The sequence below is a fragment of the Ranitomeya imitator genome, chromosome 1, assembly GCF_032444005.1.
Source record: "Ranitomeya imitator isolate aRanImi1 chromosome 1, aRanImi1.pri, whole genome shotgun sequence".
NCBI classification, from domain to species: domain Eukaryota; kingdom Metazoa; phylum Chordata; class Amphibia; order Anura; family Dendrobatidae; genus Ranitomeya; species Ranitomeya imitator.
In genome coordinates this window covers 703228184-703243684 of record NC_091282.1, presented here as the reverse complement: position 1 = coordinate 703243684, position 15501 = coordinate 703228184, and the positions used below count along the sequence as shown (strand labels likewise).

At 45.0% G+C, this 15501-nt stretch overlaps 1 protein-coding gene across 1 annotated transcript in view; it reads left to right on the top strand.

The window, feature by feature from the left end:
- Positions 1–12915, top strand: part of FNTB (farnesyltransferase, CAAX box, subunit beta) — a 92801-nt gene extending 79886 nt beyond the window's left edge. Inside the window, exons 7-12 of the mRNA XM_069731735.1 lie at positions 1745–1831; positions 4313–4442; positions 6163–6295; positions 10164–10275; positions 11948–12062; positions 12536–12915. Coding sequence (XP_069587836.1) covers positions 1745–1831; positions 4313–4442; positions 6163–6295; positions 10164–10275; positions 11948–12062; positions 12536–12643 — 685 coding nt within the window. The 3' untranslated portion in view covers positions 12644–12915. The remainder of the gene's footprint in view (positions 1–1744; positions 1832–4312; positions 4443–6162; positions 6296–10163; positions 10276–11947; positions 12063–12535) is intronic.
- Positions 12916–15501: the final 2586 nt, after the last annotated feature.

Sequence of the window (15501 nt, the reverse complement as noted above, 5' to 3'; positions counted from 1 at the left end):
CCCACGGGGTGGGATTTTGCGTGGAGCCCCAGATCGAGGGAGATTATCAGTGGTCTTGTATGTCTTCCATTTTCTAATTATTGCTCCCACTGTTGATTTCTTCACTCCAAGCTGGTTGGCTATTGCAGATTCAGTCTTCCCAGCCTGGTGCAGGGCTACAATTTTTTTTCTGGTGTCCTTTGACAGCTCTTTGGTCTTCACCATAGTGGAGTTTGGAGTCAGACTGTTTGAGGGTGTGCACAGGTGTCTTTTTATACTGATAACAAGTTTAAACAGGTGCCATTACTACAGGTAATGAGTGGAGGAAAGAGGAGACTCTTAAAGAAGAAGTTACAGGTCTGTGAGAGCCAGAAATCTGGATTGTTTGTTTCTGACCAAATACTTATTTTCCACCATAATATGCAAAAAAAATGATAAAAAAACAGACAATGTAATTTTCTGGATTTTTTTTTCTCAGTTTGTCTCCCATAGTTGAGGTCTACCTGTGATGTAAATTACAGACGCCTCTCATCTTTTTAAGTGGTGGAACTTGCACTATTGCTGACTGACTAAATACTTTTTTGCCCCACTGTACATATTCTAGAATACCCGATGCGTTAGAATTGGGCCACCATCTAGTGTATAATATACTTTTTGAAGTGATAGAAAATAAATTCTGTATAGCTATCCCATTGGCCCCCTGGATGCTACCAGTACATGATTCGTTTACACAGCTTTTCCATATTGTTACCTTTTTTATTTTTAAATGATAAAATGGCAAATAAGAAATTACATGTTTTCTCTAAGGCTTCTTTCACACTCCCGTCTTCCAAATCTGCACAGGATCCGTCAAGACGTTGAAATGACGGATCCTGTGCAGATTGTGGAAAACGTGTGCACTGGGCCCGTCTTTCTGACGGACCCGCCGAGCCTATGTCCACCTGTTGTGTATGCGTCTTTGCAGCGGTTTTCCACTGTGAAAACGCATACACAACACAAACCAGGTTAAAAAAAAAACCCACAGTATTCTCACCTACAGGTGTCCCGCGCAGTGATGCTCCCGGCAGCCAGCATTCCTAGTAATACATTGCGAAATCTCGCAGTCTCGCGAGACCGCGACTTCTCACGAGATTTCACAATGTATTACTAGGAATGCTAGCTGCCGGGAGCATCGGTGACGCTATGTGGGACCGCCGGTAGGTGAGAATATTGCGAGGTTTTTTTTATTTTAAATTATTTTTCACATTATATCTTGTTACTATTGATGCTGCATAGACAGCATCAATAGTAAAAAGCGAAAGAGAGTGAGGGAGAGAGAATTTCCCTGATGGGAAATTCTTCCACGCATGCTCAGTTTGAAAAGTCAGGACCCGTCGCTGGATTCCTGCTGTTCAGTCAGCGACGCATCCTGCGTCCATAGGCTTCCATTGTGGCCAGTGACTGGCAGCGCAGGATGCGTCGCTGACCGATTTTCCGAAGTGCAGAAAAAACGTTCCTCTAAACGTTTTCTCTGCCCGACGGACCGTTTTGTTTTTTTTACATAGGATCCAGTGCACGACGGATGAAACGGATGGCCATCTGTCACAATCCGTTGCTAATACATGTCTATGGGAAAATGCAGGATCCTGCAAAAATCGACAGATTGTGACGGAAGTGTGAAAGAGGCCTAAGGGATAAAATAAGCATAAATTCTTTTTTTCTTTCTTTCTTTCTTTGTAATAATGGCAGTAATATTAACTGGTTTTTTTTTTTTTTTTTTCTTTAGAAGTGCTTATTGTGCCGCCTCTGTAGCGTCCCTCACAAATATCGTCACCCCCAATCTATTTGATGGCACCGCTGAATGGATTGCAAGGTTTGAAAACATCCTACGTAATAACCTGCATTTCCTTCTTGGCTTTTTTTTTTTGCAAGATATAGATTCAGTATGTACATGACATTAATGAAAAGATTACTGTATATACTCGAGCATAAGCCGAGAATTTCAGCCCATTTTTTTTTTTTTTTAGGCCGAAATTCCCCCTCTCGGCTTATACTCGAGTCATACCCAGGGGTCGGCAGGGGAGCGGAGCTGTGTTATACTCACCTGCTTCTGGCGCGGTCCCTGGTTCCCGGACGCCGGCAGCTTCTTCCTGTATTGAGCGGTCACATGGTACCGCTCATTACAGTAATGAATATGGACCCCACTCCACTCCCATAGGGGTGGAGCCGCATATTCATTACTATAATGAGCGGTACCATGTGACCGCTCAATACAGGAAGAAGCTGCCGGAGAACAAGGGACTGCACCACGCCAGGAGCAGGTGAGTGCGCGATATTCACCTGCTCCCCGTTCCACCGACGGCCGCCGCTGCATCTTCCCCGTCCTCTGCAGTGACGCTCCGGTCAGAGGTCGCGGTGACGCGATTAATGTGCGCACCGCCCTCTGCCTGAGCGTCAGTGCAGAGGACGCGGAAGACATAGCAGCGGCCGTCTGTGGAACGCGGACCGGTGAATATAGCAAGTGCCGGGGGCCTGAGAGGCGAGTATGTGATTTTTTTATTTTTTTTTTATCGCAGCAACAGCATATGGGGCAAATGTCTGTATGGAGCATCTTATGGGGCTATGTGCAGCATTATATGGGGCAATTATCTGTATGGAGCATCTTATGGGGCCATGTGCAGCATTATATGGGGCAAATATCTGTATGGTGCCATGTGCATCATTATATGGGGCAAATATCTGTATGGGGCCATGTGCCGCATTATATGGGGGCAAATATCTGTATGGTGCCATGTGCAGCATTATATGGAGCAAATATCTTTATGGAGCACCTTATGGGGCTATGTGCAGCATTATTTGGGGCAATTATCTGTATGGAGCATCTTATGGGGCCATGTGCAGCATTATATGGGGCAAATATCTGTATGGTGCCATGTGCATCATTATATGGGGCAAATATCTGTATGGGGCCATGTGCCGCATTATATGGGGGCAAATATCTGTATGGTGCCATGTGCAGCATTATATGGAGCAAATATCTTTATGGAGCACCTTGTGGGGCTATGTGCAGCATTATATGGGGCAAATATCTCTATGGGGCCATGTGCAGCATTATATGGGGCAAATGTCTGTATGGAGCATCTTAAGGGGCCATTATTACCCTTTATGCAGGATTATATGGGGCGTATTTTAATATGGAGCATCTTATGGGCCCATCATAAACTGTATGGAGCATTATATGGGGCTCCTGATTCAATATGAATATTCAAAAACACTTAACCTACTGATGTATCAGTTAATTTTACTTTTATTGGTATCTATTTTTACTTTTGACATTTACCGGTAGCTGCTGCATTTTCCACCCTAGGTTTACACTCGAGTCATTAAGTTTTCCCAGTTTTTTGTGGCAAAATTAGGGGTCTCGGCTTATACTCGGGTCGGCTTATACTCGAGTATATACGGTACTTTAAGGTGTTAACACGATTAGTAATAACCATGCAGTTAGTGGATAATTTACCGTATTTTTCAGGTTATAAGCACTCTCATCCCCCCCCCCCCCCTCGCCCAAATTTGGGGGGAAAATGGGGGTGCGTCTTATAATGCGGATATACCTTACCGGCCGCGGTGGAGCAGGGTACAAGGGTCGCTGCTGGAGGAGGCAAGTGTCGAGCGTTGCTTCAGGCCACAGGCTGGGATGAGGGGGTGTTCGGATGTGCGGCGCACCACTGCAGGTGTTCGGTGCTGCAGGGGCTCTGCTGACATTTTGTGAAAGCCCAGAGCCCCCGCAGTTACATGGTTTCCTATACGGTGGACTCCAGGAAGATGGCTGCCGGGGGCTGCACAGATGGAGATCTCGGCACCAAGATCTCAGGAGATGAGATCTCAGCGCTGATCTTGGTGCTGAGATCTCCACCCCGCCCCCGGCAGCCATCTTCCTAGAGCCCACAGCATAGGGGCTCTGGGCTTTCGCAAAATGTCAAGAGCCCCCGCAGCACTGAACACCCGCAGTGGCGCACCGCACATCGGAACACCCCCCTCATCCCAGCCTGCAGCAACGCTCCACTCTTGCCTCCTCCAGCACCGACCCTGCTTCACCGCAGCCACCGCCCCCGATAAGCAATATGACGCATGAATTATAAGAAACACCACCATTTTATTAAAATAAAAATAAAAAATTTCCTATTTTTCACCTCAAAATTTGGGGTATGTCTTATAATCCGATGTGTTTTATAATCTGCAAAATACGGTGAGTGAATAAGATTATTGCTTTAGCTGATTGTAAATCTGCTATTTTTTTTTTAACTATTTTGTCTTTATATGTTTACTGGACATTTTGTGCTTTTTCTTGCTGCAGATGCCAGTTTTGGGAAGGCGGCATCGGTGGGGTCCCGGGAATGGAAGCACATGGAGGCTATACTTTTTGTGGTTTGGCTGCTCTGGTCATTTTGAAGCGAGTCCCCCTGTTGGATATGAAAAGTTTGTTGGTAAGTGTTGTATTAAGGCCCCTTCACACTAAGCGACGCTGCAGCGATACCGACAACGATCCGGATCGCTGCAGCGTCGCTGTTTGGTCGCTGGAGAGCTGTCACACAGACCGCTCTCCAGCGACCAACGATGCCGGTAACCAGGGTAAACATCGGGTAACTAAGCGCAGGGCCGCGCTTAGTAACCCGATGTTTACCCTGGTTACCATGCTAAAAGTAAAAAAAAACAAACACTAGATACTTACCTACCGCTGTCTGTCCTCCAGCGCTGCGCTCTGCTTCTCTGCACTCCTCCTGTACTGGCTGTGAGCCGGAAAGCAGAGCGGTGACGTCACCGCTCTGCTTTCCGGCTCACAGACAGTACAGGAGGAGTGCAGAGCACAGCGCTGGAGGACAGACGGCTGTAGGTAAGTATGTAGTGTTTGTTTTTTTTTACTTTTAGCATGGTAACCAGGGTAAACATCGGGTTACTAAGCGCGGCCCTGCGCTTAGTTACCCGATGTTTACCCTGGTTACCAGTGAAGACATCGCTGGATCGGTGTCACACACGCCGATCCAGCGATGTCTCCAGGGAGTCCAGCGACGAAATAAAGTTCTGGACTTTATTCAGCGACCAACGATCTCCCAGCAGGGGCCTGATCGTTGGTCGCTGTCACACATAACGATATCGTTAACGATATCGTTGCTACGTCACAAATAGCAACGATATCGTTAACAATATCGTTATGTGTGAAGGTACCTTTAGTTTTTAATGGTCCTTTGATTGTTACAGGAAGCAGCAGAAATCGTATAGTTTTCTTAGCTGTGTGTGCAACCTGATCACACAGGATTTATTGTCTAAAACTGCTGCCCTTAACAAAAACTCAGATGTTTGGACATCAAGATTTTTCATGTACGAGTAAAACGGACCTATGGGTGCGTGATCAGATATTTTTTTCACTGACCCATAGACTTGCATTGCCAATTTTGATCCAACCCATAAATCAAAATATGCCATGGCTCTGATATTTACCACTGACCTCTCGGTTTGAGGGGAAAAAATGGATGTGTGCAGCCCCATAGGTATGAGTGCTATCCATGAAAATTGCAAACCAAATGGGACGAGTGAACAAGCCCTGCCGTTGGGATGGGTATTCTGAATGGAGATTTTTTTTTTTTTTTTAGTATTGAGTAGAATTACTCCTCTAGTAGAGCCTGGTAGTCCCCATACCAATGATTCAAAAGGATTTGTCTGATATAGAAAAAATAGGCTATTTTTGTACCATATATTTGTAATATCTAGTGAAATCCTTCAGATTAGCATAAATTAAGGGTGGGTTGGCTTGTTCATACTTTAATGTAACCTCATAGACTGACATGAAAGTTGATTTGGGTTATTAGTAACTGTCTTAAAGGTTTTCTGCTGTGACCGGCATAGATCAGGGCATCGTTTTTGACAGCATTCATAAAGTATTCATGCAATCTAATTGTATTGACTTGAGGGGATGGTGCTGTGATCATTTACTCCACACCGAGACTTGTCGGTATTTATAGGTTCTGTTTGTGACCCGGGGCTGTGTCTGCTCTATTATACACCCTGCAATTATGCTTTACTTAATGGAACTTAGTCATATTACATTTATGAGGTGGATGCATTATTTAGCACGTGTATGATGTATTGAAACAAATTATCTACAATGGAAGTTTTTGGAAAATCAAATTGCCTTTCTTTTATGTTAAGCGATGGGTCACATTCAGACAAATGAGATTTGAAGGTGGATTCCAAGGCCGCTGCAACAAGCTGGTGGACGGCTGCTACTCCTTTTGGCAAGCTGGCTTATTGCCGCTCATCCATAGGACATTACATGCTAAAGGTAACAACACATTTCCATTCAAGGATACCCATATATTTACAGGTTCTACAGTCTTTAGTTGGCAAATATGCCCTAGCAGATGGCCCCTTTTCCATCATGCTCTTGGTGCTAGAAGCAACACCAATGGTAAATATTTCAAATTGCTTGTTAACTACTTCCTGACAACCGCCATACAGTGCAACGTAATGTTTTTCATTTTCGCATCCCCATGTTTTACATTTTTGTGAAGAACCTGTGGGTTTATAATAGTCAATACACACCTAGATGAATTCCTTGAGTTGCATGGTTTCTGAAGTAGGGTCACTAGGGGGGGGGGTATCTGCTGTCTGCCCCTTCCAGGGCACTGCAGATGTGACATGGCGACAGCAATCTATTAGGCTATGCTCACTACTTTTGTAAGGCCACAGTCACACTAGCAGTATTTGGTCAGTATTTCTCATCAGTATCTGTAAGCCAAAACCAGGAGTGGGTGATAAATGCAGAAGGGATGCATATGTTTCTATTATACAATTCCTCTGATACTGATAATGTGACACTGGCTTTACAATAAAATTTTCACTGCAGAGTCAAATAATGCTTCTTTAAATTGAATTTCTCCATTGTCTGAGTCCACAGATGTAGCAGTAGCTATAGGGATTTAAAACATAACTTTTGATGTGCTAATTAAAAGGAAAATTAAAACGCACAAGACGCACAAGACACACAAAACATACAACAAACCCCCCCATATATAGAGGGTCAGGTATCTTATGCTAAAATAACTGGTTAACAGCCAGCGAGGCATAAAAACGAAACCTTGCCTCTTATCTGTGTGCAACAATAGGAATAGTAGAAAACAGGTGAGAAATATGCACCATAAGGGTAAGTTCACACAGGGCGGTTTTGCTGCTTTTTTTTCTGCAGCAAAATCTGATTTCTTGGCAGGAAAGAAGCTGCGGCAGAAACGCAGTTTTTGTTGCGTTTTTTTTGTTGTGTTTTTGGGCTAGCTTGTGTCTCTGTGCATAGTGCCCCCATGACTTTTCTGCAGAAAATACGCTGCAAATAATGATACCTGTGTTTTTGCTGCATTTAACACCTATTCAAGCCAATGGGTGAAACGCTGCAAAAATCCTGAAAAAAGTGACATGCTCTGATGACATAAAAAACCAATGTGTGTGCATGAGATTTCTGAAATCTCATAGGCTTTGCTGGTACTGCCCAGTGTGAACGTACCCTAAGAATAGCTATCAAACAACCCACAAATAGTATCAGGAAGGCTTTGTACCCCCCTACACATTTACACATATTGTTTGAGTGGTATAATTTAAGCCCTCAGCTCACAAAAATCACCTCCTCAAAAGTGTAACATTTGTGAACGAGAGCAAGTACCCTATATACTAAATACACAATAGTGGTGTGCAGCTACTATACAAACAAGGTGAGTATCGTGTTCCATTATGAATGTTTATATATCAAATCAATGGTAGATAATGGAACTTTCTCACCCAAGGTTTGATTGAAGTCCAGCTCAAAAAAATATTACCCCTTTACAGAGCCCATCAGGACGCAGAGGCAGATTTATGTCTCTATTAGGCTGGTTTCACATTAGCGTTCGGCTGGGCTGCGGATGACTGCGTACTTCTTCCCTTAAGCTCTGCCTACTCCACATGCATCCTGCGTACCTATCTTTAACATTCGCAGCCCAGCCGAACGCTATTGTGAAACCAGGCTTATGAATCCATTCTAAAGGACAATATGGGGGATATTAATGGGACAGAAGACCATCCCAAACGCCCTTCTTCCCTCACTGGGATTCATCAGGGGATCCAGTAGTCTGGTAGGGAAGAGTGTAGCCTCACCTCTTGTACAAGACCTAGTTCCCGGGCTCTTTTAACCCCTTAATGACCGCCAATACGTCTTTTAACTGACCTGAGATATAAGAATAGCATCCCCATTCAGGTGACAATCCAACAGCTTTCGGCTGTACACTATAGCTGACAAGTTGCTGTACCAGCCACAATCAGTGTTGGCACCGTCCAAATCTGTTTAACACCTTAGATGCTGCCATCGATAATGACTACATCATATAAATGTTTAACAGAGCGTGGGGGCTTCCTCTTTATCCCCCATGTGCACCCTGAGATCTTGATTGTGTGGTCCTGATGTTTGTCATTGCAATTCACAGCCAAATAGTGGCCTTAAAGTCTGCCGGCTACAGCGGCCTGTTCAGAAGTTGGCAACATTTAAGTGGTAAAAATAAATTTTCCCATTCCTGTCATGCCACTTTGCATTCATTCTTTAAAGGGAACCGGTCAGCTGTTTTGGCCGATTATAAGATACAGCCGTCACCTTTCAGGGCTTATCTACATCATTCTGTAATGCTGTAGATAAGCCCCCGATCAGACCTGAAAGATAAGAAAAATAAGTTATATTATACTCACCCAGGGGCGATCCAGTCCGATGGGTGTTGCAGGTTCGGCGCCTCCTATCTTCTTGCGATTCCGCCCTCCTGCTTGCTTCATTACTCCCCGGCATCGCCCTCTTGTGCAGGGGTACTTATCTGCCCTGTTGAGGGCAGAGCAAAGTACTGCAGTGCGCAGGCGCCGGGCCTCTCTGACCTTTCCCTGCGCACTGCAGTACTTTGCTCTGCCCTCAATAGGGCAGATAAGTACCCCTGCACAAGAGGGCGATGCTGGGGAGCAATGAAGCAAGCAGGAGGGCGGCGTTCATAAGATGGGATGCGCCGGACCTGCTACACCCATCGGACCAGACTGCCGTGTTATGTGCCAGTGTGAGCGAGGCCTAAAAAATGTTTTTGTAAATTTTATTAAATATTTACATTTATTAATTTTTTATTTATTAGCATTTGCTGCTCAATTTTTAACCCTTGTAACATACTAAGACAGTTTGAAAAATGATGCTGATGTAAAGTGACATTGTAAATTTATTTTGTTTAGAATTTTTATGCACATAAAAATCAAATACGAACATTTCAAATTTTTTTTATTTTTTGCTAAATATCTGTCATTTTCATAATCTCGAATCTCATTGAACCAAATTTACCACCTTTACAAAGTACAAAATGTCATGAAAAAACTTTGAATTACTAGGACTGGAAGAAGCAAAGTTAGGCTACTTTCACACTAGCATTAACTGCAATCCACCGCAATGCGTCGTTTTGCAGAAAAAACGCATCCTGCAAAAGTGCTTGCAGGATGCGTTTTTTCCCCATAGACTTGTATTGATGACGCATTGCGACAGATTGCCACACGTCGCATCCGTCGTGCGACGGATGCGTCGTGCTTCTGCGGACCGTCGGGAGCAAAAAACGCTACATGTAACGTTTTTTGCTCCTGACGGACCGCTTTTTCTGACCGCGCATGCGCGGCCGGAACTCCGCCCCCACCTCCCCGCACCTTACAATGGGGCAGCGGATGCGCCGGAGAAATGCATCCGCTGCCTCCGTTGTGCAATGCGTTAAACGCTAGCATCGGAATCTCTCCCCGACGCATTGCGACGGGGAGATTCCGACGCTAGTGTGAAAGTAGCCTTACAAGTGACACAAAAAATGGGGCAATGTCAGGAAGGTCAAAACTGGCTTCTGTGATAATGGGTTAAAGTCAATTTACATGGCTTCACAAAGTCCTTCAGAAAGAGGAGTGAACCCTCCTGTCCGTTTACCCTAAAATGATCATACCTTTGCATCTGCGGGGACTTGAGCATTTTTTTCTGAGCACACGGAAGATGCTCGATTAGAACACGAGCGTGCTCGGATAACACCTGATGGTCGCTCATCACTATTAATGACTAACAAAGGGGACACTATTTACTGACTGGAAAGAAGGGGTTTTACATACACTTTGTAACACCATATATAATTGTCTTGCAGGAGATCCTGCTCTCAGCCTCACTAACTGGATGTTTGACCAGAAAGCTCTGCAAGAATACATCCTGTTGTGCTGTCAGTGTCCTACTGGAGGCTTACTTGATAAACCCGGCAAGTAAGTGCTGCTGGTACCAAGGTTTTGGTTTTTTTTTTAAGACAAATATTTAAAAGGTTGTTCTAAAGTTTCATTCTTGGGTGCGCGAAGCTCCCCTGCCTTCCTGTCAACGGTTTGGACCAGCAGCATGGTTGTGCAGTCTCTGATCCTACAGCAACACTAAGGCTAGGTTCACATTGAGTTAATGGGTTAACGCTAACGGACTGCGTTGCACGGCGAAAATGTCGCAATTAACGCCGTGCAACGGGTCTGTTAGCGCACCCATTGACAGCAATGTGATTTGTGCCTGTAGCGCATCGCTAGCGCATGCCATTTTCGGCACGCGCTAGCGATGTGCCGTTCTTTTGTGACGGACCTCCGACGCTGCTTGCAGCGTCCGAGGTCCGTCCATCGCTAGCGCAGATCGGGGATCTGCGCTAGCGGGGACAGCGAACGCGGACCCAAAATAAACATTGCTTTAGCGCAATCCACTAGTGCTATGCGCTTAACGGATTGCCCTAACGCAATGTGAACCTAGCCTAAAGCTGGTCGGATTGAGCACTCGTTAAAAATCCCTTCATTCTTGAGTACAGAGAGGATTTTTAATAAGATTCGAATTCCAAAGTTGCTTGTTTTTAACCATTTCTGCTGAAGTAACCCCTTTAATATCAATTTATGTTGTCCTATGTAAGGGCTGAATATTACAGGCATAATAAATGTTTTACATTGTGTCTGTCAGTGCGGAGGCAATATTTGGAGAACCATCTACCCAAGTTTGTATATTCGCCCATGTTTGCGTGGATTTCCTCCCACACTCCAAAGACATACAGATAGGGAATATAGGTTGTGAGCCACATGGCACTATGTAAGGGAGTCAAATATACTGATTGGTGTGTATGGTGCACCCTTGGTGTAGTCAACAATGCTCAATGCACCTTTGCAATCACAAGTGCAAAACTAATGGGAAAAGCAGTGCACCGAGTCTCTGGGACACAGCAAGGATGCACTGAGCATCTAAGTAGCATGTTTGATTAAACTCCTTTCTGGAGAAACTAAACCTTTTTAAATTGTGTGTTTTTTTGTTAGCTTTACAAGAGATATGGCTCCTATGTGCTTAGTTTATACTGTCAGGCTGACTTAAAGGGAATCTGCCAGTAGCAACATGATGCAGGGGTGGAGACCCTGATTCTAGCAGTGTGCCACTTACTTGGCTGCTTGGTGCAGTTTTGATAGAATCCCTGTTTTCTCTGCTGTAGATGTAGCAGTGCTCAGAATGCTGAGCTGTGTATAGACCTGCCTACACACTGGCAGCTTTCTGTGTACTGTCAGCAAGCTGCCAATTGGTGGAGGAGGCGGGGCTACAACGATTAGCCTCATTGTATCAGCAGGACTAGATGTCACGTGCAGGCCAATCAGTATTTTATTAAAACTACAGCAAGTGATACATGTATGGACAGAGAGCCTAATTCCAGCAACCACGCTGCGCTCAGACTAAATGGCAAAATCCAGCTGATAAGATTCCCTTTAAATACTGTACAACTTCCTCTGAATAAACTCACTTTCAGCTTGTGTACTCTAATGGCAGCCTTGTGTTGTGGCAACACACAATATTGTATTAAACGCCAAATGTACACGAATTTATTTCCATATGTTATAGTAACACATTAAGTGTTTTTTCTTTTCGTATTTGTAGATCAAGAGACTTTTATCACACGTGCTACTGTCTGAGTGGACTGTCCATAGCGCAGCATTTTGGTAGTGGGGAAATGCTCCATGAAAATATTCTAGGAATACCAGAGAACTCTTTGGTAAGTGAGAACTTTGTTGTTTGTTAGAATAGATGTAATGGAAATGTAATATTGTATCCTTTATCTGTTCCAAACACACAAGCTCTTAGAATTGTGGATGAGCTTTTATCAAATTTCATCTAGGTCTGCGGCTCATTGATATACCGGTACTTTAAATCCAGCACATGTCACTCTCTGCCACAAATTCCTCAGTCTGTTCAAGCAAACCCAGATTATGTGATTATTGGTTGGATAGTGGTTAGATACATTTTGCCACTTATTCTCACACATGCACTTTTTTTCAATATTGCCTTTTAGTTTCTTCTTATACACAGCTTATCAATAACTTGATGGCACATTCTCCTCATGAATCCATGACTCATGTCATTCTTATTTTGACAAGTGGCAGAATGCTATCTTTATACTCCTCATTCATGTTTTTTTTCTTTAGATTTAATCATTGTATGTTTTTTTTTTTGTTGTTTTTGTAACAGAAACCTACGCATCCGGTGTATAACATCGCTCCTGATAAGGTGGGCCGGGCAGTCATGCATTTTATGCAGAAAGAGATTCCAGATGTGAAAGATTTCAAGACAAAATAGAATAACTATTGAAGGACACACTTCCCAGTCCAGTCCTTTGCCATACGATGCTGCATATGCTTTAAGATGCAATCTGGAGGAAGCCATTGTTTACCCTATAAGGTCTGTGTGGTGTTTAATGGCATACTGAGGCATTTTAACTGCATCGCCCAGAGAGGAACAGTCATTTGATGGAGAAGTGAGCACATGGCAGATACATGGTAATCTTACAAGAGACTATTTATTTTTTTTTCTATTAATCTGTATTAAACGTTAGCCATTCTCAATCGCCATCAATCGTTGTTTCTGCCCTTTTGACTACTTCTGCAATGGATGGTGGGGACTGCAGAACTTTTCTTCGAGTGTTTCCATACAAAAACAAACAGCAAATACCCTATAAAACTAGCAATACTGATAAGAGAATATATTTATCTGGTCATCATGAGGAGCAACGTTTCCTGGTTATGACCCTCCTATTGGCTGTACTTTAACCCCTTAGCGACCGCCGATACGCCTTTTAACGGCGGCCGCTAAGGGTACTTAAACCACAGCGCCGTTAATTAACGGCGCTGTGGAAAAAGTGTATAACGCCCCCCAGAGGCCGAATTTCTCCGGGGTCTCGGCTGCCGGGGGTAGCCGAGACCCCAGAGAACATGATTCGGGGTTTTTTTTACCCACCCCGCATTTGCGATCGCCGGTAATTAACCGTTTACCGGCGATCGCAAAAAAAACAAAAAACGCGATTTGCGTTGTGTTTCTCTCCCCTCTAATGTGATCGGACATTAGAGGGGAGAGAAATAGGGTCCCCCGAGCCCCCCACGGTACCTAATGTACCGGTGAAGGTGCCCCCCCGGTCCCCGACCCTCCTCCTTCCGTTGCGGGCTCTAAAATGGCGGGCGCAAGTGCAGATGCGCCCACCAAAACCTAGCTTCCCCCGGTGTATTGGGGTCGGTTTTTACCGACCCCTGGAGCGATCGCAATCCAGGGGGTCTTTACAGACCCCCGGGGTTGCGATCGCTGCAAATAGTTTGTGGGAAAAAAAAATCGCAATCTAGAACTAAACCGCCGCACAGCTGTTCCTTACACATGGGCGATGTTAGCGGTGCATGTATCACTTATCTTGGATCCAACCGCCAGGTAGAGGTGCACGCAGGAGATAAGTCAAACCACTGGTACTGTGTAGAAAGAAGCGGCAACACTCACCGGTCCTGTGTGGTCTGAGTCTTTATTTAGAAGATTACAACCATCGTATCTTCACGGCGTCGGGATACAAACGAAGGGGGAGGTGAGCAGGATGTGACGACGGCCGTTTCGCGCCGACGATAGCGCTTCCACGGGTCTAAGGTGCAGGAGCATGACGCGGGTTCATAAAGGCAGGTGAGGGGAAAACCCCTCCCCCCTCCTCCACATCCCCGCCCCTCTACTTCCCGCACCCTCAGACAAGGTAATCATATGTGATAGGTGAGACTAAAAGGAACCGGGATTAACCCGGATCATTAACACCATAGCTCCCGATTAAAAACAAACAATACAAAACAAAACAAGACCCCAAACGGCCATACAGGCATGAAGACAGAAGGTAACAATACATATACCCTCCTCCCATTCACATACAATGAGTCACCCGCATAATCTCAAGCACGTATATAACCGATGGGACAATATCGTTACCCCACCGCAAAGAGTTAATGCGTTTAATCGTATGCACGTAAATACGAGCGTGTGCGGATGTCATACGCAGCAAAACCAGGCGAGTCTGAATACATAAGGAACTGCAGATTATTACAAAAAGACAGCCATGTCAATTCTGTCATTCAGGCCTGCCGGACCAACCGCGCGCGTGCGCATGATCCACTGTGCCTCTTTCCTAAGTAGAAGTTTATGCACATCGCCCCCCTGTACTGGAGCAACCACCCTCTCAATGCCTGCAAAAGTAAGGACGTCCGGGTCCCCTCGATGGATAACCCTGATATGTTCAATTAACCTTGGTGCACCTATGCCAGTTCGAATTGACCTATAATGCTCTCTAAACAGAGTACACAAATGCCTAATAGTTTTACCGATGTAAAATCTCTTACAGGGACAGAACACCACATACACCACGTAATCGGTCTTACACGATATAAACTGCTGGACGGTATGTCTCACAGGCCCTATATCTAAAGATCGTCCAGTTACATGTTGCTTACACGAAAGGCAGTGACCACAACGGAAATTTCCTTTCGGAACGCACCGTTCTAACCAATTTGAACCGGGGTTAGACACACGATTCCGCACCAGTACGTCCCTGATCCGTGTGCTTCGTCTATTGGAAATTAGCGGCCCTTTAGCCACTTTGTCCGCCAGGTCTCTATCTCCTGCCAACACATGCCAATGCCTTCTGATCGAAGCCCGGATTTCACGGTCCATGGGACCAAACCGAAAACAAAAGGAAAACCGCTGACCCCCAGAGGCTCCACCACTGCCCGACCCCGACCGTCCGTGTCCATCCACCCGCTCCACTGCCCTCCGCAACACACTGTCCGGGTAGCCCCTAGCCCTAAATCTATCACATAACTCTCTAGACTGCCTCTCAAACCCTAACTGTGTATTATTAATCCTCCTCGTCCGGAGGAGTTGACTATAGGGTAATGAGCGTCTGGTGTGCACGGGGTGGTAACTACCAAAATGTAGGACAGAGTTGGTGGCAGTGGGTTTTCGATGGACTGACGTGCAAATATCCCCGTCTTGAATCCTCACTGCTACATCCAGGAACTCCAGACTCTCTCCTCCAAAAACGGAGGTAAAGGACATCCCCATAGTATTAAAATTCAAATAATCCACAAATGAATGAAAGCTATCCTCTGTCCCGTCCCATATCAGGAATACATCGTCCACGA